The sequence below is a fragment of the Chaetodon trifascialis genome, chromosome 13, assembly GCF_039877785.1.
Source record: "Chaetodon trifascialis isolate fChaTrf1 chromosome 13, fChaTrf1.hap1, whole genome shotgun sequence".
NCBI classification, from domain to species: domain Eukaryota; kingdom Metazoa; phylum Chordata; class Actinopteri; order Chaetodontiformes; family Chaetodontidae; genus Chaetodon; species Chaetodon trifascialis.
Genome location: NC_092068.1, coordinates 20,785,364 through 20,812,708, shown reverse-complemented (window position 1 = coordinate 20,812,708; position 27,345 = coordinate 20,785,364). Strand labels below are relative to the sequence as shown.

The following is a 27,345-nucleotide window of genomic DNA, read 5'->3' as shown; positions in this document are numbered from 1 at the left end:
ATACCAGAAACAGGAAATGGCTGAATGCATGGGGAGGAAGACCTGAGTCAAACAGTTAATTGTGCTGACAGAAGAAATGCAACAGAAAACGGAGCAGCACGGTCTGAAGCTGTTCTTGCTCTTGAAAATATTAGGAGATGGTGTAACTTTTGAACAATTTGAAGTCATATCTTAAGCCCGGACGTCCACTGGATGTGCGTCATGTTCCTCTTCAAGCAGCCTGATTTCAAATCATGTTTCAGTTTTTGTGCTTTACATGCATCTCATTTCTGAGCTCTGTCGCTGCACTCGTTTCAGTTACACAGTGCAGCGTGCCATCTTTGTCACTTCTGAATAGTATAAATGAGCAGGAAGAAAGCCGGAGCATTCCTGCTGCTCCACAGACTTAATTGGAGAGGTGTCATAAACAGAGAAATATAGCTTTGCTGTGTGTACGGAAAGACTAAATCAATATGAATGAATGCACACTTAAACGTTCATTTTCCTGTCAATTGTCAATATGCTGTGTGTGTGTGTGTTGTGCATACATTCAAATGTGCATGTCGCACTTCAGAGAGATGCAAAGCTCCGGCAGAAACAGGCCCTGCACATTTGAACCTGGAGTGAGATGCCACAGGATCTGACTGTCGCCAATAAAATGACTCACTTTAAGTCGCTTTGAAGCGCTAAATGTTTGGGAATGAAGCGACGCTGGATTCAGCCGGCGACTCAGACTCGCCAGCCCCACTTTATTACCAAAAGTTTGAAATCCAGCGCTGTCAGTGCAGCTAAGAGGAGCCATGACAGCAGACGCAGTGGAGCTGAGTTTCACTCGTTTGTGTTGCGACTTCTGGGAGTGGAGCAGGAGGTGGAGGCAATGTTGTAGATTCAGAGCAAGTTGTGCAGTTGGACCACAGATTATAACACCAACAGAGCTGTGAAATTACATCATGTGATCTACGGTGCACTACTTGTATCTATGCCTGGGCAGCAACAATTGCTCGTTAGTCTGAAAGTGCCTTAACGTGTCAATGCACTGTTGTAAGTAATGCACAACCTCTTTAACAACCTCTGGGACGAATGAGTTGTTTCAGAAAAAAATTAAAGCCGGGGAAGAAGGGAACAAAGAGGAATAAAGGAAAGTGTCAGCTGCTCTACAGTCTGTGGCGGTTAATGAATTAGAGCTGGCCTCCATGCTGGGGCCAGAAACACAGTGGCATAGGTTAATACTGACTGGTTAAACTGACTGAATAACTGACACGTACAGTAGGACGGACTGAGGAAATGTCCAGGTAACTGACTGGCTTGTATGCTGTCATGACGACTGGATAACTAGATAATTAACCTGCCATATAAGGTAACTGGAATACTGACTGGTTACCTGACTGGCTGGTTGGATGACTGTTTGGCAAAGTGGTTCGGTTTCTTGGATGGCTGATTAACCAAAGGGATGAGTGACTGGCTGATCAGAGCAGTGATTAAGTGTCAGGTCAACTGATTAAAGGGCTGAGTGACCGAGTGTCTGCTCTACAGACTGACAGCAGCTATTTGGCATATGGCGGATGGTTAAAACATACCAGGTCAGGTCCTTTTCTTCTTCCTCAGCTGCAGTAAAAGTACCAGCACTGCTTTGGAAATGAGGTCGTTCCTCGACAACACTTCAAACATGCACACTCAAATAGAGTCCAAAGCCATGCACCATCTGAAAAGAAATCCTCTCAAGTGGCCAGTATCACTCTGAAAAATATCTCAAATACTGTATGACCACGACTTGACTTCACCCTACTGTATTCTAATACCACTCGGCCCATGAAATCCTTCCACTTGCATCACTCGTGGATCTCATCGTTGACATGAGTCTGCCCATCAGTCCATCTCAAATGTCCAAAAGCTTGTGTGGCGGTACTGAACGGAGCTGAGGGTTCACTTGTTTTGGTTTACTGACTGTGGCTGACAGGTTGAGGTCCTTTGGTCAAGGTGATGAGGAGAGGATAGTGGATGTTCTCATCGTATGCTTCTTTTCCCTCTCTCAGCATCTGAAAGTAGACAGACAAGAAAAAGCATTAAGACAGACTACAAATTTTACAGAAAGACCTTTTCTCTAATTTCAGATCTGTCCTGGTCACCTTGGCATTTAAGCTGATTTTGTGAATTTAATCATAATGCCGTCAGTTACCCGTCACCTGTCTGCTGTTGAAATTAAGGGAAAAAAAATGCTCCAAAAACTACACATTTTTAATATTTCGGCATCTAAATATTCACACACTCCTCTGACGTTACCGTCCTTAACTGAGAAGCTTCAATTTGAAAACCCTGTCAAGAAAATCAGAGTTGCAACATGACAGATTAGATCGAGATAATGTGTAATTACAGGATGTAATGGAGCTCAAAAGCAGATAATGCTGAAGAAGGGCTGCAGAGGCTGCAAGATAGATATTTAAAAAAAACTGAAAAAGCGAAAGATGGACACTAAAAATGACAGAAAAAAATTCACTCTTTACTTAAAACATGTTTGGGAGAAATATTACCACTGCAGAACTTTAATGTCTTTGCTCATTAATTTGCTGTTGGTCATAGTTCAGCAGCGAGTAGCTCCATCGTAAATTAAGCTCACAGTTATTTTCCCAGTTAACTGATTAATTATTTAATCTGTAAAGTGAAAATTTTCACTTTTTCAAATTTAAGTTGTTTCTGAGCAAGTTCCTCAAACCCAAAGACATCCAGCGTGCTGTGGACCTGAAGACCAGAAGGAAAAGCAGAAAACTCCGACGTTTGAGAAGCTGGAACTGGACGACTTTTTAAAATGATGAGTAACTGATTGCTGATTCGCTTTCTGTCAGTTTACCGATTGTTGTGAGGATACGCTCTCTCTCTCAAACACACACTCAGCTTTGTGAGGTGCCCACTCAGTGCCCACTCAGTGCCCTTTTAAGCAGACTTGGCAGTTTGGGCCTGCAGCAGCTAATCAGCTCGCTCAGCGTCTGGCCAAATGATCAGAGACTTATGAAAGTGAGTTTAGTGGGTCTGCTCATGTGAGAGTGTGTGATTGTCTGTGAGTGTGTGGAGAGACCAGGAAAGAGGAGAACTGTGTGAAAAAGTTTCCTCACAACAAACAGAAACTCAGACTGACCCAAAATTCACTCCCGTCAGCGGCATGCAGGTGCTCCGCAAGTGCTCGTCCATCCAAGTCGAACCTACTTTCAGTACGAACTCAACTGCTGACTGCGCTGTTTGCCCCAGAATTAGGCTACTTCACGGCTCTCAAATCATAATGCTGTGGGTCACAGTTGTTCTTATTTTATTCATTTTTCCAGCATCAAAATATGTGTGTGAGTCCTATAATTGTCCACCGCACTGCCACTAAAACTACAAGACATAATTGCTCGTCAGATTAGTGATGTAATCAATGAAACACTCCTGAAAGTGACGGTAGAGAGAGTTTCTTTACTTACTGAGACCACAATCCCTGCAGGTCTCTCACTTTATTCAGCTGCATTAACAAACACACTAAGTTAACAGGACAGTTGCATACACTGTCATAAATGCATATGCAGATGTCTTAAACAGCACATTTTAAAACAGCAGGTATTGACCGAAGAGCTTTACAGGTGAGCGCTGACTGACAGCTGAAGTGACTTTCTTATTATACACAAGTGGACACAGGTTCTTGGACATTTCCTGTCAATAAAGTCCACACCAAGAGAACAAGAGGCTTGCCTGATGTAATTGGTTACCTGAGAGCTCTCTCACACATCTCATTACTCCTTTTCCCACACTTTGCCCCGAGGACGCTGGAGATGTTCACCTCCACACCTTCTCTCCTCATTCTGCCTTTTTTCCAGTTTCTCTCCTTTTTGTTGAAGAGGAACAAACTGCTCTCCCCTCTTTCTCTCTCTCCTTCAGCCCCTCCCTTTCTCCCCCGGTGCCCTTCATGTACGTTATCTTCCTGTGGCCATCCCTCCAGGCACCGGCCTGTGGTTGAACCCATGACCCCGAGAGAGAGAGAGAGAGAGAGAGAGAGAGAGAGAGAGAGAGAGAGAGAGAGAGAGAGAGAGAGAGAGAGAGAGAGAGAGAGAGCACAGACGGCCCAGGGGGTGGTTGGGCGTGGAGGGGCAGCTGCCTGCCCCCTGTGCTAAGCCTGCTATGGGGACCACGGCCAGCATTCACATTCAAATTCTACCAGGCGGAAGGAGCAAGGAAGCGATAGATGGAGGGATGGAGGGATGGAGAGGGAGGGTGGGGGCCTTAACATGGTGCGGGCTAAGAGCTCGCAGAAGGTGAAAAGTTTAACAAGCAAAGCTGTTCCTCCTGATCGCAGGCTGCCTAATCAGCTTCATGGGTGGCTGGCTAAATCGGCTCTCAACCCGACCCACCCCCCACCACCCCACCGCCCCTGCAATCTTTTCTCTTTTTTTTTCCTTTCCAAGGTACAAGTCATTTATTTTATTGCCACTTTCGCCTCAGCTTCTGTCTCTCGTGCTCTCATTGTGCCTCTCTATTTCTCTGCCTCCTTCCCTTTTTTCTCTCTTATTCCAGCTCTGCTTCTGAAGACCAGAGAGAGAGTGAACAAGGTGGAAAAAAGACAGAGGAGGGGGCTCTGAGACAAGGGAGGGACGGATGAACCGGATGTCTGGGGTCTCCCTCGGCAGGATTAGGAAACAGAGAATGAGGGATTGGGTGGATGGAGAGACGAGTAGAGGAAGGGATAGAAGGACAGGCTTGAATAAATAGAGAAGTGGGTCGTGATGTAGGAAATGGGAAGATAGTGGGGAGCAGAGGGAGGGAGGGTGGAGAAGGGTGAAGGAAGATATGTCAGAGGAAGGGGTGGGAGGGAGGAAGGGGGTAGCCAGGCAGCTGAGGGGGGGAGAGAAAGAGTGAAGGAGGGCCACAGAAAGAAGGAGGCAGGGAAGAGGGTGTGAGTGCATGGACACAGTGGGGATACTATTTATGCATGTGAGAGAGACGGGGGATCTACACATGTGCACACACACTCGCTTGCATGTGTGTGTGTGTGTGTGTTTGAGAGAAATTAAAATTCATGACTCTCTCTTCACAACCATTTGAGTAACAAGATTAAGATGGCGGGTTAGAAAATAGCGCTGGCATTATCAGGCTGCTTGCAGTCCCTCCAGCTGCTTGCCTCTCTATTCCACAACAGTGGGGATAAGAGGATAACGCGCTAGCCCTGTCTGCCCGTCCCAGCACACGCCTTACACTCACACACACACACGCACACACACACACACAGTGCTCAGACACACTACCGCTGCACATCGGGCCTGCCTGCTGTCTGCAGTCCCTCGAGTGTGCGTGTGTCAGAGGGCGAAAGTGTGTGTATGTTTGGAAAACTGCAGCGTAGCGAGCTGGGGGTCTAGAAATGGTTTGTAAAGAATTGCAAAAAAGAAAAAAAAAACACACACACCCCGCTCTCTCTTTTTCACACAAAGCAAACATTAGGACGGGCGGCATATTCCAAACAAAATCAAATCTGACATGTGTCGAATGCGGCACAGCGAGGGATGCCAGTGTACTCGCAGCGACCGGGGGTGCGTTTGTTTAACGGCGTCTGTGCCAGATGGAGGAGCCTGTGAGTCGCTGTGGGAGAATGAGACGAAGTAAACTGGGCCTAAAAGACACATGTGGAAACTAAACTGACGACATGATGCTGTTGTGTGGCTGCATGAAGATTTCAGCAGGTTTGGACTCGGACTGGAGTCCAAGTGCAGCTTGCTAGACTCCACTGTTTGCAGATGTCACATGATTGCATTGGTTTATAAAACTCTGTACATAGAGCACAGTTCATTTAACTGAGCATTCATTTTATTATTTCACATGGGAATTTGCATACATTTGCTATATAATGATGTATTACTATTGGACAAATTCACTCATCAGTACATAACTGATTTCAACCATATTGCTCCTAAACTCCTAAACTAAAGCCTCTGCCTCATTTAGTGCCCTGATTATTAAAGTAACAGCCGAGTAAACATGTTGTTATTTCTGAATGAACAGATTTATGACAAACTTTAACATTTAACCACAAAATGTAGAATGCTGGCAAAAAAAATGATGGCAGCTTTTGAAAATGAGCAAAATCTGATGAAAAACTGCAGCAGAGACAGTAAAAGCTGATTTAGTGTAACGTTAAGCAGGCGTTCAGACATTTTTACAGCAATTCTCAGTATTAAAGAAAACAACATATAGGTTTTTCGGCTCTTGCTTTTTCTTCAAACTGGATCCACCTGCTTTTGGTGGAGGCGTCTTTGTTTGTTTTAAGCCGCGGTGAAAGAAAATCCATAGTGTGTCGCTTCTGATATGCATTTTTCTTGTGTTCTGAATCACCCACTGAAAGTAAATATAGCTGAGGAAAGCTAATCTGTAGTGCAAATGAGCAGCAGCTGCTCATTTGGATGTGCGTGCGTGTGTGTGTGTGCACGGTGGTAGTGTATGTTTCGCTGTGATATCATCGTGTGGTGTGTGTGTTTGTGTGTAATGTCTGGCCAATATGCTTTCTGAGTGATGTCTGGTCTGTGTGGGATTGTGATATAGCTTGTTTCTTAGCTGTGTGCACAGTGTGTGTGTGTGTGTGTGTGTGTGTTGCGACGTAGGCTACTTTTGGGGACAAATTTCAGACTAAAGACCAGTTAATTGAGGACAAAACAGCTGATTTTTAGTCAGTGGTTATGGTTAGGGTAAGGCTCCAGGAAATGCATGTAAGTCTGTGTAATGTCCCCAAAAGTGACCTAAGTCAACATGTGTGCATATGTTTGTGTGTGTGTGTGGCTAGAATGGTCAGTCGGGCACACACACGCACACACAATAAAACCACACAGGGGTTTGCAGTGTTCATCAGAAGATAAGCAGAGGAGACTTAATCACCCTCAGATGTGAGGGGGACACTTCAACTTGTCCTCATATCCCCCCGCAGCACCTGACCCCGCTGTGTATGTGTGTATGTGTGCATGCATGACAGGGTCTGTGTCACACACGCGTGAGTGTGCATTTCAAGAGTGAGCCGACTGATCTGACACTCCCCTCGCATGCCAAAGAAACGGGAAAAAAAGCATAATTCCAGGGTGATATTTTCTTATCCCACATCAATTTTAGTCTGAATTTCACCGTTCACATTGTACAGATTCAATTGTCAAGTAACTCTCATCACTAAAACAGGTCTGAGTGGCAATTTTCCCAGGCGGTTGGGGTGCTGAACCATTAGGCTTATTCAATGACTGTATTCTGTGGCCTTGAGGCCCAATCAATTCTCCCTGCAGCTTTTTCAAACCAAGTTGTATTTCTTTTAAATCTAAGGCAATGGCAGTATCCACTTTAATCCCACTGAAGCTGCTTCATTCTTTCTGGTCCTCTTCTTTCCTTGTCTTTTACCCTCCTTTCTTCATTTTCTAGAATTTTGTGTCCTTTTTCTAAAGTGACTTTAGCTCTTCTTGTGCTGCTCCCACTCCACCTGAGGCCAAAAACCACCTCGAAGTGTCATTTAAGCTTAATCTATGTCCTTACATATATATATATATATATATGTATATATATATATATATATATATATATATATCTCCAGGGAATGTGACATGCTACAGCATGGCTGTGTGATATGCCAAGAAATACTGTATGATGACAGGAAAACAATTTTATACATCATATATGTAATTGATTAATTGATAATTGAAGTTGAAATCACGCTCTATCTTTTACGTCATTGTGTCTCATTCTTTAAAGGGACATTTTTTGTCATTTGGACGAAACTTTGCGTTCGTCTGAGTGGATGCAGGCAGGAAATTTGCATGAAGGTAACACCAACAAACATGGAGGAGAGTGAAAGTGACAGAACGAGGTAATTCTGAAGGGGAAGGGCTCCAACCAGCCAACACAAAACAAGGAGCTTGTTCCAGCAGCATGGACGTGGTTTGAGACCAGAAAACTGTACTTTGTTGATTACGCTGCACACCAGCCCCCACAGCGGACTCAAACTTCATATTAACTCAAAATAAAAGAAAAACTTTTATTTATCTAGTATATAATTCAAAATGTGATAAGAAAAGGGCCTTTCCATGTGGTTATTTTATATAAACTATTCATTGCTGTATCATGATGTTTACCATTATCTGGAGGTTGGGATATGAGATTTTGGTCTAATCACACCGACCACAGCACGCAAGGTACAGTAACACAGAGGAGGTCAGACAGACAAAGCACAGAGGTTTGACTTCAGGTGAGGCAAAGATAGAACTTTTTTAATATTTAACCAAAACCATGCTCTTTCCTGACCTCAACAAAGTGCTTCATTGCCCTAAATCTGACCATAAAATCATCGAGAGGGGATACTGCAGGGAAATCCACTGACATGCAGCGCGCTTTACTGACAGTGAACCGTTTCCTTGTTGTGCTCATGAGAGAAAAAAACTGCTCAGCATTAGACGTCCAACAAAATGTGTTTGCTAATGCAGATTTGCTGCATATTAACATCACCGTGAAAGGGCCGCGTTTGCACAAACTGGAGACAGACAAGCAAATTTCATCAGCTGGAGTAACGCGATCAGATATGGATGATAGGGGCTGGTGGCCACCGACCCTCTCACTGCAGGCCAAATGTGGATTATGACAGTTAGACTGGAGCCGGCCTTAAACCTGTCTGTCCTGTCAGTCTCCTTTGTAAATGTGTGCATACTCCAAATGTGGTCTGAAAGGGCCCAGAGTCACTTAGATATAGAATGTGATTGCACATGCTAAATTTAGTGGCGGAGGAGTGGGATTTTTGAGATTTTCCTCGCTGAGGTTCAAGCCACTTTAACAGGCACTTTAATGGCCAGTCTGTCCAATTGTCCCACCAGTGCAGGTGAACGTGTGTGCACCAATTTAGCCCGCTCCTTGCTGTCCTGTTCTTCTGAAGCTGTGTGTGTAATGGAGTTAACAGCTGGACACCACTTCTTTTAACACTGCTGACTCGCATGCTTTCTGTCGCTCCTTTTCTCTCCGTCCCTCGCTCTGTCTCTCTCACGGTGCCAAGTTAAGGCAGCTTGTTTTAGCTCCGGTGTGTCTCACGAAGTGTCTCTCAACATCAAACGAGAGGCTAATCCGCTAGTCTTTATTAAAGCCGAGTGCACTTTACGTGACCTGGATTGTTTCCTTATTAAGCAGCGAAACATTTTGCTCATTCTCGAGTGAACGGCTGAACTCTGTCAACCAGGTTTTCATCCACGTCCATTTTCATACAATGATCAGATGTTACTGACTTCTGTAAAAACAAATAAGGAAATGTGAGGCTCCAGCAGTCTCAGCTAACCAAATGCATTTGTGCACATGATGTTTACCCCATTTCTTACAGTGTAGTCGCCTTTGAAAGGAATAGCATCATGGCCAGTCTTATTCTACAAAGACCCGGCTCGACTCTGCCTCTGATTGGCTCAGACCCTAACCGTGCAGCCAACCATCTCACCCTAACCCAAACCAGGCAATGAACACTAGCCAATCAGATGGACAGATGGGTTTTTGGACATTTAGGTGTCCAAATAATGGATCGTCGGAACAATGGGCAGTCCCCAACTAGCCAACCCTCTCAACAGACATAAGTATGTAAATATAATATTAAGGTGGGGAAAAAAACCATCACAGGAGCTGTTATTTGGCTGCCGAAAAACCTTACTTCTTAAAGTGGAAGCAGACAACTTTTAAAGCCCCCCTAGTGTTTCCAAGTGGTCTTACTGTCAGTGTCGCTGTCGCAAAGACAAGCGGATCGCTTTCTTTCTGTTGGAGTAATAACAGTTTGAGCATCGCTTCGTACAAACAAGTAGCCACAGCAGGGGTTGTCGTCAGGGTGGAGGGGGGAGAAGGAGAAGATGGAGAAAAGGCGTGAGGTCAGTCATTTATTTAATGCAGAATAGAGAAATGAAAGCAGCGCCAGCTGTTCATGATCCAGGAGGCGAAGCCTACAGTGAAACTGTCTCAACACCAGCCATTACCTTGTGCAATCAACATTTCATTTATAATGACACGTTAAAGCAAAACAACGTGTCTATTGTCAGCTTAACAAGAACCTGAAAACAAACAGCTGACGATCATGTACACTGGTACTAATTCACTCATACTGTACGTGGTATATTCACACTTGTGACTGATCCTCTGAGCATAAGTCTTTATTCTGTAGTCGTCTCTCTTACCAAAACAACCGCCGATTCAAATGTCTTCTTTCTTGGAGGGATAAGTGCTCGTCTTGTCTTTCTGTTCTCCGACAGGCTTCTTACCTTTAAGTGAACATCCATGACCTGAGCATCGTACTGCTGGTGTTGAGAGACGTAGAGTCCGGCCTGCTGGGCCAGTTGACAAAACAGCGTCAGAGTTTCACCGCGCAGAGGAGCAAACACCAACGCCATGCCCTGGAGGGAGAGCCAGAGGAGGGTGAGTGCTTTCGGAGCTGGATGGTGGATATAGAGTACATTTCTGGGCCGCTTCACACACCTTCATTTCTCTCAACATTTCTTGTTTAGCTTCACACACACCAAAGACACATCCTTTGATTTTTACCAGGTACATATTAAATGATAAACCCCCCAAAAATTAAAGCTCTACAAATCCAATCAAATGTGAACACACATGTGTCGGTGTGAAACGTCTGCTCATGTATATGACACGTGCCTGTGTGTGCGTCAAAGACACAGAGAAAGAAAGAGTGTGTGAGTGTGCGTGTGTGTGTGTGCGCGCGCGCATCAGAGACGTCCTGCAAATACTAAGAGGATTACCAACAGGTTCAAAGTTTCTTTGAAATCCTTCAGCTTTCAGTTTTATTTCATGTCGATCGTGTTATTATTGTTTTAATTAAATGGAGCAAAGAGGGATGTTCACACAGACACGCAGCGAGCACGCACGACGAGACGCACGCTGCCACAACACAAGCTAAATGAACACAAAGGCAGCCAAAGCAGCGGGATCGCTCCATTTGACAGCTGATGTTTCATCTGTATATCCAGTTGCATTCTGTAAAAACACAGCAAATGCAAACAAACAGACAAAATTCCTCCCAGCGCTAATCAGCTGATTAAGGGGATCCAGCCCACCGGATGGACCACCTTTGTCAGAAACAACAAATTAGTGCCATTAGATGGGAGAATTAATTGCTTTGTTAATTGCTTAATCAGCTTAGCAAATTATTAAATATTTGGCAAAGCTTGTTGTGGCAGCGACAGTCTGATGGCCGACACTCAAATCATATTAGCCACTGAATTATCTCCACTGGATTAAAGAGAGAGAGACATGAAGAGAGACTTAACACACAGATGTACAACAATGGCCAGATGTCATGTCTGTCATTTGACCACAGCAGCTTCTGCATTCAGCTGCAACCGAGACACATATTCGAGTTGTGGGTGTTACTGCGCATGTCTGACATGTCAGCTGAGGAAAACTGGCACCAGCCTGTAACATTAACAATATAATCCTTTTGTCTTTCTAGTTCCCTTTGCTGTTTTTAACAAAGGTGATAATGGAAACTGGATTTCAAAGGGCGAGTTCACCGAAAATAACAAAGAAAAAGATTTAAACAAGCGGATAGTTTTGGTTTTTAAGACATCTGTCGTTGAGATTTCTGCCTCCACCTGGAGAAAATGACGTTTGAAAGAATATAACAGCAGCATCTCTTTCCGGTTTCCCCCTTGTGCTGGATTATCCACAGAATATGCAGTCAGCAGTTTTCATAGGGACTGTTTCTCCTGTAAAAAGTAGTTCTAGTGAAAACGATTGAGGTCTGTGGATTATTCAGACAGTTTTTTATAAAATTTGATTATTTTTGCTTTATTTCTTCATCGTAATTTGGGTGAACTGACCCTTTAATGACTGGAGTCGAGCTGAAAAGCACCTTAAAACCTGCATGTTTCTTGGTTCGCCGTCTATAAAGGACTTCAAACAAGATCCATGTTGTTTTTTCTCAGGCAAATTTCCCTTTCTGTTTTTTTTTTCTCCCTCCACCTTCACCTTTCCCACTCCTCTCCTTCCACATCTCCCCTCCCTCACCCCTTCACTCCTTCTTCTCCTCCCTATCTCCTTCCCTTCAGTGCTGTCTTCACCTCTTTTTCATAAACAGATACTCCCTATAGCAGTCTGGCCTCTGTACTTAAAATGCACCCCTCTTCCCTCAGATGAATAGAAACCTCAACCCTATCTCTTCCAGCCTTTTGCGCCCCCCCATTTGCTTTGGCTGTCACAGCGTGGGGTCTTATCGCGAGACCAAAAGGGAGAAGTTGCCTCGGATTTATGATTAAGGGAAGGCAGGAGAGAGAGAGACGGAGATCAGAGCGATGCATTCAAGTTGCTCATAATAAGCATTAAAGCATTACATGATATTAATCCTGTCAGACTATTAATGTGTATAGGGTTTTGGGCGAGGCCTAATTATGATTGAGAAGAGTGGGTGGTGATTTAGAGGAAGGGGATAAGCGGGGATATATACAGTAGACACACAGAGGCTAACACACACACATACACACTTACATTGGGCTGCAGTAATCTCCTTATAGCATCAACCAGGCAGGCTCTGTACTGGTCGAGAAACAAACTGAGAGGGAGAGGGAGACTCAGGTTAGAATGCATTCTTATGATAGCAGCTCCAGATAAAGCAGCAGGCTATTTATTTTCCTTTGTTCACAAATAAATCCACCAACAGGAAGAAGGGAAAAACAATTTGCATGAGTAAGATGCTCTTCCTTTTTGTTTACGTTTGAGTTTCCACGCGCGTTCGCCTCAGCCGGCCGTCGAGGAGGCACGGGGAGGAATGCAGAACGTCAGGAAAGCCGGCGCGCGCAGATACCATCGCCTACGGTAAACACGCGCACACGTGTGCAAGCAGGCGTACGCACTTTTACTGGGGTACTTCAAAGTGGCGCAAAAGCACCTTGAATTTGTGGAATTAATACCTGGAGTGTGTGCTCTGAAGTTAATATGAATATATAAGAACAAAAGCAACATACAAAGGGAGAAAAAGGAATCAAATGAACTGGTTCCACTGTGTGTTTAACACCACTGTACTGTGAGGCCGTTTCTGCATGCATGCTTTTCCAGACACCTTCGCAAACAATATGATTAGCACCTGTTGTACACCTGTTGTACATGCATGTTTGTATTTGTGCATGTCTAACATGTCAGTGTGCAGTATGTGTGTTTGAGTCACTGTGTGCATGTTTGCAAGTGTACTCATACACATAAGGTGATTTAAATACTGAAAAGATGAGTGGATGAAGGGATGGGGTCTGCAGGTATTTTCCCCATGAAGAGGAAATCTGTATGAAGCTGAGAGAGGGACAACAGAGACAGAGGTAAAGGTACAGTGAACACCTTAACGAAAAAAAGCCTTCTTAATGGCATCTGCAGTATGTTTGTTTGCAGACAAAATAGCACTGAAGCTAAAATGTTCCACTGGCAAAATGTCTTTACCAAATGAGTCTTCGTCCACAGTGTTTTTATAAATACCCCGCACTCAAGCATGTGGAGGCTTTAGGGATGTTAGTCCCCTCACAGGTAGATAATATGTAACCTATAAGATGTATATCTGGGTGGAAACTTGACCAACAGAGAGGAGGAAGGCAGGACTTCATTGTCTAAAGACACTATCCAAAATCACCAGCTTCACTAGAGTCCGATGAGGTAGTACTTGTACTGACTGCACGCTTAAAGAAGTTGGGACAATGTAAAATCAATGTGAACACATGATTGGATAAAGACTACGACTAGTCGCTGAAAGTGAGGAAACATTCCTGCTGACAAGTTTTCAGCTCTGAAAGATGGCTGTGACTGACGGTGACTGGATTTCTCTTAGGAGGTGAAAGAACAAACGACTTTGTATCCTGATATAATTACTGCAGAGTCATGGTCATCAAGAGGCCATTCCAAGCCTCAGCCCCTGCCACTGCACACATCAGCGTCTAATGAATAAAGCGCAGTTATTATAATCTTCACACACACGAAATGTGAGATCCCACATTCCCCTTTGCATATTCAGAAATGTCACTGTTTGATAGAAATGAAGTAGAGCTTCAACCCAAAAACAAGGAGGTGGGAGGAGACGTGGGCTTTGAGCGCTCGCACGTTTTTTTTTCTTCAAAAACAAAACACAAAGGCCTCCAAGAACATCTCCGGCGGAAATAAATGCGAGCTTTGTCTTTGACGTGCTGGGTGATGTCATGACAACTGGCTCCGTGTAACGTGATCAAGCCCTGATATAAACACAGAAATATAAATGAGGCTAAAGAACTGTCCGTTTCTTTGTCCCTACATGATTCACTTTTTGAGAACGAGTTGATTTTACATAACGGAGACACACGACACACGCGCACGCACACACGCGCGCACACACACACACACACACACACACACACACACACACACACACACACACACACACACACACACAGGCCCAAATCGACTCCAATCATTCTAAACAAAGTAACACCTGTATCCACAAAGACAAATTTCAATCCATTATGCAAGTAAGTAGAGCAGTGTGTGTGTGTGTGTGTGTGTGTGTGTGTGCATGCGTGCGTGTGTGTACCTATTATCACAGATGAGAGTGGAGTAATTTGACTAAAATGCAACAATACAGCGCAGATTTGACATAATCCCTCGCATCCGTCCAACTGGCCGGTGGAGTGGCAATCTGGACGTAACTTTTCAATCACAGCCTCTGACCTTTCCTCATTCAAAATCCTCTGATCCCTGAGGGGAATGTGAGGTGGCCGTCACACACTCTGCCTGCGCCTGCACAGATATGTTTTTGTGCACAGGATATTGGGATTTTTTTTTTTTTTTTTATGAAAAAAACAAAACAAAACAAAACAAAAACAGGACTTTCCATCACGAGCTCTTCCCGAAACCAGGACGGGTGTACGTATGCGTAAAGTTTATTGTTCTTCTGAGGTTAAACAGAGGTGTGAAGTTTATTTGACTTGAAAGGTGAGAGGTTTGTGTTTGGTTTATTTTGCCACAGATATCGGTTCACAGGAAAAGCGAGTGGTAAGGAAAACAAGGAAGTGAGCTGGTTGGGCGGAGGTAAGAGCTGAAACGCACGCAGACACAAACACACTGAGGGCAGGGGAAGGACACCATGTCAGTAAGAGGGCAGCCGTTAAAGTCAAAGAAGAGCCACAGGCATTTCTGATGAAGAGTTTCCCTTTACAGATGTCTACAAGCGCAGCTGTAACAATGTGACTTATAAAGCCATATATGTTACCTAAAGCAAAACTACCCATTACCAACACAGCAGCAAACTCAGGTGTTATTCAGAGAAAATCCAGAGTTTAACTATTAGACTATCGCTGCATAAACACCCTTCAAGAGGGGAAGGCAATACTGCAAAAAGCCTGAAAAACAAGAAGAAAAATAAATAAAAGCTTTTACTTAAAATAAGCAAGCGCATTTGGCAAGAGAGCTGGAAATGATTTGGAATATTTCATCTTACTTAGATTTCATTTTTTGCAGTGTGGAATCTGAAATTTAAAGGGAAAACAAGTCATGGCCCACGTTAGGCTGCATGTCAATGAGCAGCATTTATCTGCAATCAGACATTATATCTGCAATCATATCTTCTTCAAGTCAACCTTGACTACCATTTCTGTTTATTGCTGCAGTTTTGAAAATTCACAAATGATGTTGTCCTGTCTAATTCTGTCACCTTGAAACTATAAATAATTCTACTTTTTTTCTGATATCTTGTTATGTTGGCTGTCTCAGGCACAAGTGTTGATTGCCTTTGGATTCTTTCACCTCTGCTCATCATCTCTTAAAATAACATGAGCCACCTGTGCAACAGTGTTTGCAAATGTGGTTACTTAAGGTTGCATCTCCTATTTTTATACACGTATTTGAAAAAAATGAATTTGCATTCAGCTGTTATTATTTCACCTCCAGTCATAGTTCAGACACTGGCATCATGGAAGTCAGTGATTTGTCGTTTGTTACGGTGTCTGGCCTCTCTCACACTTTAATAATGCATGTGTAATATTGATGGACTCTCAAATTGAGTGGTCTTCCCCTTTAAGGTCACTTTAAGGTCAACTCTGGTGCCCCCAGACTGCCAGAGGCCTATTGTCTCATGCTGACCCGCCCCACCCAGGACAGCCGAGTCAAAACTGACTGGAGGTCAAAGGCTGTGAAACGGGTGTGTGTGTGTCAGCCTTGCTGCTATATCTGTCCACTTACACATGCATGTGAACGTACAGGATGTCGTCAAAGCTGCAAGGGTGAGACCATCGAAACACATGACATCAGCTACTCGGCGACAGACACAGGTCTAGTTCACACGCACATCGGTAATTTTCAGCATGCAGCTTTTTCTGTGTGTTTTCGGCGTTTTAACCAACAACCTTTCAGTCATTAGTCGGATTAATAAACCAGTAAAGTAAACCTTAGTCGTCTGCTTTCTGTGAATTTGTTCATGTATGCGTTCATGACTCTGATACTGTAAAAAATCCAGTGAATTTGTTTCAGGTGATTCAGTCCAAAGACCATCTGGGGAAATTCACTTTGCCATCATGCAGGAAAACAACGATGGAAGAGCAGCACAACCTTGTGATCATGTAACAAAAAAATAAACAAAACAACATGCGCAGACGCTAAATACACAGCTGTGTGTGTGTGTGTGTGTGTGTGTGTGTGTGTGTGTGTGTGTGTAAAAAAGCTGGAGACCTCTTGTGCTTTTTGTTCGTATTTTCTGAAATAGACTCTAAAATCAATCAGCAGACACTGAGATCTGTTATTGTCTTTTTGTGGGCTGAAAATGCAGAATTACTGCAATTTTGAAAAGTTATGAATGCTCAAAAAAAAACTGAAAGAGGTCTGAGAAACAGAAGTTATGATATGTTTATTAAATATTTCTCATTGTCTCCATTAAGACCTGTGTGTGTGTGTGTGTGTGTGTGTGTGTGTGTGTACAGCCATGTATTACTCATGTTGTGGGGACATAAATCTGTTTACACTGTTACATGACTCTTACTCTTCTTATGGGACAGAAAGCATCATTAAATTTCAGGGTGAAGACTTGGGTTGGGGTTAGGGCAAAGCGTGTGTGTGTCTGTGTGTGTGTGTGTGTGTGTGTGTGTGTGAGAGAGAGAGAGAGAGACTGCATATTTTGGTAAACTGTAAGAAAAAAGAAATCTTAAAACGACATTTTGTCATTATTGTAATGTGATAAAAATGTTCTAAAAATGAAAACGATTTCAATTCAGACTCATTTGTAGCGCAGCAACAATTTGGTAAAACATAAAAGGGTTTGGACTGTTTCATTCCACTGCTGTGGTGCTGCTGTAGAGGATGCATACTGCAGCTCTGACAGTTATTCTGCAATCCTGAAACGATATGATGAGACAGAAAAGACAAAAACTAAAGAGAAGAAAAACAAAGTTGCGTAAATGACAAAGTGTCTTTTTCAGGCAGAAGATTTCCTCTAAGAATCAGTGTTGGATTGTGCGTGAAGGAACAAGACGAGAAATGCAATGAATGATGGGTATTTAAGGCATCTTTAAGTATTTTTAAACCTGGGCTCAATTTTTACACATTTGGGGATTTAAATGAGTAACTGGTACAAAAAATTAAAGTTCAGATCCGAGCTGATGTGTTAAAATAACTCAAAGAAACTAACCAATCAAGGCAGAGGAAGGTCAGTAACTCCTGTGTCCTGTGAGGTAAAATAACTGTTTCTGTCAAAGGAGTCTGAAGACTTTGAACAGAGTGATGTAACGGCTGTTTCTGGTTAAACTAAAGTATTTCACTCTTTAATAAAAAGGTCTGTCTCTGAAGGGATCCTTTCCATAATGTTGCGAAACACTCACCATAACAATCTGAGCCTGTCAGGCAGAAACAAAACACTTGTAGTCGAAGCACACCGACGAGCCCACAGGGATGACGTCGCAGCCATCGCTGCCTGTTTCCGGGAGCTGGCTGACGTGATCTACTGGCCCAGATTAGTCATTTAGACAACAACATATGTCAAAATATGGCCCAGGTTTCCAAACTTTCATTAGAGTGTTGACTTAATTTGAATCATCAACTGTGATCTGTGGTGCAGTGGAAAGCATCCACAGAGGGAGCTGCCTGTTTAGTGTAATACATTCAATATAAATGACACTGGTTTCATCACCTGACTATCTGCGAGCACCGAGCAGCACTCGCTTGTTTATTGTCTCGTCACTGAAAGTGCAACAGACTGCCATTACATATTTCTGGCTTTCCAGAAAGGCGTTATTGTGCCAAGTCATCACATAGAGCGTGTGTGTGTGTATGTGTGTGAACGAGTAATGCATCCAAAGTTCCTCATCTGGTCCAATTCAGCTCTCAAGTGAAACCAAAAAAAGGGTGTGTGTACATAAAAAATGCTCATGTGAATGCGCATGAGATTCAAATGACATAGATATAGTTCACAGAAATAGAAAAACGCACACAAACGCACCCACGCACGCACACACACATAAACAGGGCTTTATCTCAGCGCCCACACATGGACAGCTTTTGGAGGAAGCAGACATGCCAACATCCCAGCCAAGGATCCTCTGCCACCCACATGCCCACTGCAGGAATCCCCTCTGTCTGTCTCTATCTCTGTCCCGCACACACACACACACACACACACACACACACACACACACACATACACACACACACACACACACACACACACACACACACACACACACACACACACACACACACACACACACACACACACACACACACACACACACACTGAAAACTTCACTATTCCTGCTGCCTGTCTTTCTCTCTGTGAATCACATTCACAGATTACACTTAAGACTTAAAGATATCCTCTATGAATCTGTAAACACTGTAAGTTTCAAAGGTTTCACTTCTTGCTTGTGTCTTACTTCACTGAAATGAAATAGTTTATGTTGAGTTTCCCAGTCACTATGTCTCGACTATTTGTTCCATTCATTTTGCGACTCATTTGATGAATAAAAGTGTGAGTTTTCATGAAAAATGTTCTGGGTCACCCCAAACCTTTGAGCGGCAGTGTACATATGAAGGCCACTCGCGACATTTTTTTCATCAAAGGTTATTTGTTTGCAGCAGAAATCATTCGACATAACTGACGCACAATTTTTAATCAACAGCCATTGTGAGCGGCTATAGATGGCCTTGACATTTAATATCCACACGCTACATCTAGCAGGATACTAACCTTGAATTACATTTTTCCCAGTTATGACATCACACAGAGAAGCAATCCATAATATCTTGCTTGATTGGTGCAATTTCATAGTAATAATAATAATGATAATACTTTATACCTATATAGTGCTTTTCAGGACACTCAAAGAGCCTCACAAAGAGAACAAAAATAAAAAGTTGGAGAAGCGGTGAGTGGTGCCAGATTCATACTTTAACAGCACTTAAATAACAAAATCCACTCCAACGCTCGGCAATTCCTCTTTTATAACACCCCCTCTTCAAAGATAGGCAGGGTATCCAAAGACGTTAGCACATAATGAACCGCTGATACACACGGTTACACCAAACTCTTCTGCTGTCCTTACTCCCTCTCTTCCCTCCTGCTCCCCTCTCTTCTCAGCGGTGGTTCCATTGCTACCAGTAGGAGCTATAATTAATCAGAGTGGAAGCTGCGTTGTTGACCTTTTCGTAGGTGATCATCACCATGATGCGCCCGTTAATCGGTCAGCCATCACTCTTCAACCACCACCACTGCAATTATCGCACAATCGCTCACCCCCGTACACACGCAGGAAAGATGGAACCTCGCAGAAAACCATCTTGCGGCCGACACACACGCGCGGCACAACCCCGTCACTAAAGCGTGCATATCTGCTGAGAAAGATGGGAAATCAGAAGAATCTGCGATATCAAAAATTCACGTGTAATTTACTCTGTTCGCACCCTCATCTGCTTCTATCTATCGTACACACGTACAGATACGCTAGCCTTCTGTAAAATATCCTCTATTAGCTGCCTGCTCCCTTTCTCTCTCTGGGTGTTGTACCTGACTATTACCTGTAATGACCGTGACATTACAATAATGATAACGGCGTTTGCTAATGCTGCACTTAGCACACATGCACACACTCGTGCAGATTGCACGTGTGTGTGCACACACACTGTACACAGGCAAATTTTTTTCAGTGTTTGTGAATGTGGTAAATAGTCAAGTACTTTCACTTCAACCAACAGCATGTCCATCTTCTCAGCATGTGTGTGTGTGTGTGTGTGTGTGTGTGTGTGTGTGTGTGTGTGAGTGTGCAGGTGTGGTACTAAACGGATGTAAATGTGATTTCCCGTCCCTAAAAATCTAAAATAGCTTAAAGGGTGTGTGTGGTCCACTCTTCTATGAGCAGTCCTACAAAAGAGCACCCACCATGCCTTCCAGTCCTGAACCTCCATGGCTATTGAAGAGACATGTGAACCAAGACAGCCCAGCACTGCGCAGGGCCTTCATCTCCTCATCTCCAGAGTCACCTGAGCCCTTTGCCTTAAAGTCCACCTCCACATCCTGCACAAACTCCTCTCACAACAGAGCTTTTTGCTCCCACAGAACCTGCAAACCCTCTCGCCTCCTGATATGTCTGCTGATTTTGAGGTCTGCTGCATGTGTTACCCCCCTTTAAGTTTCTACTTTACTGCCCGCGTGAGCATTGGAGTCCCTCGGCAGGGGCCCACCCAGAGAAAGGCCAGATACTCCAGATGATGACACTGTGTCACTTTGTACTGAATCACAGATACAGAGCTATCATAGCTCGCTCTCTGCTACTGAAAGAAACAAGCTTTTTACGGTGTAGGTGCACAAGCACAAACATTATAATCCTTCATCTCTGAATTTTTTTACATGTTAATACGCTAAAAAAAAATGTCTACATGATGAAAAGTAACCAACAGATCATGTTTGATTTTTATTTTTTCTCTCTAGTAGATACTGTAGGTGTGCACTGGCTCTCTTGAGCTTACAGTGGTATCAATGAGCAAGGTGTACTTACCTTTTTATTTACCACTACAGCCCTGTCTGTGCATGTGTGTGTGTGTGTGTGTGTGTGTTTGTGTGCGTAAACAAGTCAAGGCTGCACAATCCATCCATTTTGATGGATTTACTACAAAGAAAAAGAAAAGCATGAGAGGAGAAACGGCAGCGATGAAGACTCTCAATCACGTTCTCAATGATTCTTCCCTTTGCTGTGCAGGCTGCACAAAAACCTCCTGATGCACTTTACCTCACACAGAATAACTGAACAGTAAAAAAGATGTAATTCTTCATTGGCCACAAGATCTACATTTCAATGACCGATGGGCTAATTGTTATGTTTATGTTGCTCTATCTCTCCATTTCCATCTCCATGTCTACTCCTCCCTCCATCCGCCCTCAACTCTTTCTTTATCTTACTGTGTCTCCTTCCTTGTCAAGGCGCAATTATTTGCAATTTGCCTAAGTCATCCATTTGCTGGGACACCAAGCATGAAAACGAGGCAATTTGGTGTAAAATGGAGGCAGGCGAGCATCTGAGCATATGTATGTATGTGTGTGTGTGTGTGTGGGTGTGGGTGTGTATGTGCATGTGTGGACAAGGCAGGGGAAGGTCCAGGAGCTGGTGGGGGGCCACGCAAGAACTGTCACGCAAAAGTGAAAATTAATTTCATGAGCGCACACACACAGATGAATGTGTGTGTGTGTGTGTGTGTGTGTGTGTGTGTGTGTGTGTGTGTGTGTGTGTGTGTGTGTGTGTGTGTGTGTGTGTGTACCTACCAGTCTGCACACATGACAACGTCAAAGTGCCCGTCTAGTGCTGAAATGTCTGACTCACAGTCCCACCTCACCACCCTGCAAGCACACACATGAAACAGAGAGAGCAAAGTTGAGCTGGCGACAGAAGAAAGCCGCGCAGCGTTCATGACACCGCACAGCGAACGGCAGTTTGTCCTCCATCGCTTCTTTTCTCTCCTTCCAACACTTAGAGCCTCCTGCTCCCTGACACCTCTCTCTCTGACACCCACTGTTTTTCTGCCTCACTGGAGACTTGGACAGTGTCGGGGGAGGGAAGACATGTCATCTGTGAGGTAAAGAAAGGGAGCTTCTGACATGACACTTGACATTTATACTAGGTGAATACACACACACACACACACACACACACACACACACTATAAAAATATATGATTGGATAAGCTGCCATGAATCGGGAGCAGTGAGAACCATAACAGAAATACGATAATGGAGCTCAGTCTCATGTGTTCTTCAGGTGGTTTTCTTTCCAGATTCTCTCCACAAGTAAATATTAACATTTTGGTTTGGCCTTTTTTTGGTGAGAGCGAGTCCAGTTCTTGCTGTTCAAAGCAGGAAGCGTCACTCTGACTCTGGTTGTTGGCAGCACTGGCTCTGTTTTCTCCAGGTTGCCAGGTCTGTCTGTGTCCTCCAGTCTCAATGGCCACTTTGTTTGTTCAGTGCTACACAGCAGTGAAGTTAACTTAGAGTTTCGCAGTAGATTACCAGTCGTTAATGTGTTTTTCCTTCTCTTGGGCTTTCCTTTGGCCGTGCTGACACCACTTTCTCCTCCATCTCTATTTCCACACATTTTACCCCTCTCTCTCTCTCTCTCTCTCTCTCGCTCAGACTGTTAGGCAGAGTGGGGGATTATTAATTAGGCATTATTAACACTCAGTAAACAAAACATTAGGCCCCGCTAGAAACACAATCTCGATTCGCGGCAGGAGGTCCCAACACGCGCACACACACATGCATGCATGTGCGCACACCATCAGGCGACACGCCCCTCCCTCTCCCTCCCCTTGTCCAATCGCATCGTGCCCTTCGCCCTCTCTTGCGGTGCGGCGATGACAGCAGGCATAATCTGAAAAGAAAACAATCAAAGTAATGTAGCCTAATTATACGTTTACTTTTTCACTCCGTCTTCCACTCATGTAAATATGCGCAGGAGGGTGAAACGAGAGAGAGGGAGCGCGAGAGAGAGAGAGAGAGAGAGAGGGAGGGAGAGAGAGAGAGCGAGAGAGAGAGAGAGAGAGAGAGGGGAAAAGAAGGGGAGCAAAACAGTCAGTCAATGGCAAAATGCTTTTTTTGAGACAGGGACAACAATTAACTTCATTTTAGCCCATTCTTGCATATGAAGTGAAAGTGTGTGTGTGCACACCCATGCGTGCGTGCGTGTGCGTGTGCATGCATGTGTGTATGGTGGAAAGTTCCTGACTGGATTACAACTTTATCAAAGGGAATCATTTTACATGAATGAGTCTGTGCACATGTACACACACACACACACACACACACACACACACACACACACACACACACACACACACACACCAATACTTGAAGAATGGGTATTGCACAACGTAGCTATGAAATACGAATACAAAGACATAAAAATGTAAAAATGTATAAAATTGACATTTTATTCAAGATAAAAATCAGATTTTATTGTGAGTTGGTGATTCATGAAGTTCATTCAACAGATTCGTACAATGCAATGGCAGAAAGACATGTTGTCATTCCAATGGTCCAAAACCAGCATTTACAGATATTTGACGATCGCACAAATTGAACACAATTGAAAACAATTTCCTCTGTTTATCATCTGAAAATGTCAAAAATCAAAGACTGGACGGGACCTGATGACTAAAACATGTGTTGAGATTACAATGATCAAAAAAATACAGTTGGGGAAAAACGTGTGCCTTACCTGCTGTGCAGCTTTTGTGCTCTTACTTAACACTCACTTTGTTCTCATGCCGCATTTGTTGTTGTTTTATTAGCGTCATCAACAAGTCTGGAGGCATCTCCCAACAACTTCCTTGATTACAAAGGGAGAATGACTGGAGCTGTCTCTGTGTTGACTAGAATACCGGCATGGTTAAGGTTTTACATTCCCACTGAGGCCACTCAAATGAAAGAGTGCGCACTCGACGCACTGTAAAGGCGCTTTGAATAAACACATTCACTGCATTACAGTTTGTAATGTTTAACTGCAGGGCAGCATGATGCGCGCCCCAATAAAAGTGAACACTTGTAAGAAATATTTGAGGCACTTTCAGCTACAAATGTTGACGCTCCAACAAGCACTACGTACATTCCACTCTTCTATCTGACTGCAGTGATAAAGAAGCCGGAGTCGAGGTCAGGTGCTGTATCTTTCCATTAAGAAATGAAAATGGTCTCACCTGGCAGATACATGTGTTGACCCAAACTTTCCAGCTTGCCTGTTCCTCTCGACCAACCCTCGTACATCTGATGTGCCACGGTCAAGGATTCATCATAGACATACATGTTACATCCTCACGCTGGAAGGAAAATGCTTAAAAATCCTGCATTATGTGAAATAAATGTTATCTCTATTTGTATACGTACATACAGCCAAAGATGTTTACAGTAGATAAAGATTACGAGAAGCCATCATTTTATTTATATCACAAATAACAAATTTACCTCAAGGGGTTTTTGCAATCTATGCAACATTTGACACCTTCAATCCTTCGATCCTACATTCAAACGTCTTCCAGAAAATCCTTTAACAGGCAGGAAAAATAGAAAAAGACCTCAGCAGAGGGACAGGATGGACAGACATGCAACAGATGTGTCTACAGAAGAGACCAACAAAGTGCAATTGCAGTGAGGACAACCAATCGTGGATTCAATTAAGCACCTCAAAAACACCTGCATTCCCTTCAAATGCTTAAAGTCCCATTAAAGGACATTTGATTTAAGGATTTTGGAGAGATGTGTGTCACAAAAGAGCTACACCAAGAGACACAAAGTCAAAGTAAGACCCTCTTTATGTGAAAACACATATGGTGGACAACATGAGTGAGCAGAGCTGATCTCCAGGGACGGAGAGCAAGCCTGCAGAAGCAGATCACAGCAGCCTCTGGTTGGATCAATGGGAAGGCTTTTAAGCACAGATACACAAACTCACACTGTCCCTCACGCACGCGCACGCGCACGCACACACACACGCAGATGAATGCACACAAAAGGAGGCCGATTGATGTCAAGTTGTCTAGTAATACACTGGCTTGTGGAGTTGCAAAGCAATTCAATTAGGATTTCCTTGTCTTTAAAGCCTGCAAAGAGCTGAGACAAATCCAATCGACAAAGACAGAGAGCAGGAGAGAGAGAGAGAGAGAGAGAGAGAGAGAGAGAGAGAGAGAGAGAGAGAGAGAGAGAGAGAGAGAGAGAGAGAGAGAGAGAGAGCAGGAATGCTTGATAAGTTGATAGATGGGCTGATAGCTGGAGAGCCAATCCAAAATCAAAGAGGCCTCCTACACACAGATAATATGTAGGTTAGCATGCATTTATGCAAAAGTGCACCTACAGACGCGTAAACACACCACATACACTTGCTGGACACCTGTGCGTCAGTGTGTTATGCATAGGGATGACAGGGCATAGAGCAGAGCAGCTTACTGTAATCTCATCACCAACACACCACTGGGGGAGAGGTCACAAACACACACACACACACACACACACACACACACACACACACACACACACACACACACACACACACACACACACACACACACACACACACAAGAGTAAAAAGCAAAAGAGGGAGAGAGAGGTTTGAGTATTATTGAACATTAAAGTGGAGGAATATTTGCTCCCAGCACTTGAAGTAGACAAGCAGCAGCCAATGACATGCATCAATCATTCTTAATGGAACATTTCCATTGATTTTCAACATGAGTATTCAAGGTCAGAGCGCAGAGTAGCTCTGCTCGGCGGTGTGTATTTGTGTGCGTTTCTGCACAATAAAAGAGGTCAACAACTTCTGAGGAAAGGGAAAATTCTCCGGATATAGCTAAATGTCGCCTATTCACAACTTCTCCTCCCGACTATCTTCTCATCTATTTCACTGTATAAAACTGAGCCATATCACAGCACACTATCTCTGTCTATTGTAACACCAGCCGCACAATAAGCGCATGTGAGACAAACAGTGGCCATTAGCACAAGGCTAAGACCGACAGCTTCCTCGGCGAGAGGAAATTCCACACAGCGCCTGCAGTATGTGAATGGGCAAATTTGGCTGAGCCCAGAACAAATTATCTGTCTTTCTCAACCCTCCCTCTCTCTTTCTGTGTGTGTTCGATCCATTCTCGCTATGATTTCACTTACAATTCTCTCTGCGTGTTTGTTCTGTGAAACAAAGCAGTCGGTCAATGGCGTATTGTTTGTGTGCCCAAGTGTGTGTGTGTGTGTTTTACAGGCTCCATAATGTTATTGTTTGGTCTTATTGTGATCAGTAAAGGAGCATTGTAGCCGGATGAGACATATTGTATTTTTATTGAGAGATATTGTAAGCACAGCTAAATATGGAAAGTGCCATACTGGTCAATGGGGAAGAAATGTGTATTTATATTTCCTGCTTTTGTGAGGCGACCGCAGAGAGTCGGGGCTTCGTTTTTCTTGTCTGTGTGGTCGTTCAGTGAATAAAGCGAGATCTGGGAGGATGGAGAAAAAGGACAAGAGTGATGAAAGAAGATGGGAAGAAAAGAGGGAAAACAAGAAGCTACAAAGGAGATCAGACAGGGAGAAGTGTAAAATGGGTAGAGAGATGGTTTGCAAGCTGACAGGAGTTGATCAATAGCCCACTCAAAGAACAGACGTTGGCCAAAAAAAAAAAAAAAATCTCACCTAAAGATTTGTCCTAAAAACTTAATTATAGGCCTAAACCTTAACCACACACAAAAACATTTTAAACAAACCTTGATTGTTCCTGTTTCTAAAACGCTCATCAAGTCCTAACCCTAGTCTTAGCATTAGATGAAGTCGCAAACTAAATCTGACAGGATGGCAATTACAGTGCTCTTAACATGGCATTGTGGGCAGCTGGGATTGGTAGATGCCATGTTGAGCGATAGTGCTGTGTTTTTGTCACTGTGGGTGCCCCATCTGCTGCTCTTGCCTAAAGATAAAAGAGGTGGAGGGCTATTCTTCCTTCATTCTACCCCAGTCTCTGATTTCAGGGCTGAAACATCAAGGTTACACACACTGCCGGCTGGTTGTTTATGATGCCACCGACGGTAAAGCTGCAGGAGAATCACAGAGCGTGGAAGAGATTGAAACACTAGAATTGATTAACGATAATAATGGTTTAGATTGCAAGATGTTTTTGATGTTTGATAGGCAAGAACAACTGGCATCGTGTTTCATGACTGATTAAGCAGAAACTATGAAACGAGGATATTACTCCTTTACAGGTTGCAATTATTTTAATGGTGTATACGTACACCCAGTTTGCAGTTGATGCAGTCTGATACGAAAGTCCTGCATGAAATGAAGTTACAATGTTTTTGCTCAAAGTGCTTTAAAGAGGTTTTGATTCAACTTTATGGTGGATGTAT

General features: G+C 43.6%; 1 protein-coding gene across 1 annotated transcript in view; it reads right to left on the bottom strand.

The window, feature by feature from the left end:
* Positions 1 to 1,307: 1,307 nt before the first annotated feature.
* The window catches only part of camkmt (calmodulin-lysine N-methyltransferase), a 101,749-nt gene continuing 75,711 nt past the window's right edge, over positions 1,308 to 27,345 (bottom strand). The window contains exons 7-11 of the mRNA XM_070976847.1: positions 24,157 to 24,223; positions 21,731 to 21,805; positions 12,475 to 12,538; positions 10,236 to 10,367; positions 1,308 to 2,015 (exon numbers count right to left, since the gene is read on the bottom strand). Of these exons, the coding sequence (XP_070832948.1) occupies positions 1,917 to 2,015; positions 10,236 to 10,367; positions 12,475 to 12,538; positions 21,731 to 21,805; positions 24,157 to 24,223 (437 nt within the window). The 3' untranslated portion in view covers positions 1,308 to 1,916. The remainder of the gene's footprint in view (positions 2,016 to 10,235; positions 10,368 to 12,474; positions 12,539 to 21,730; positions 21,806 to 24,156; positions 24,224 to 27,345) is intronic.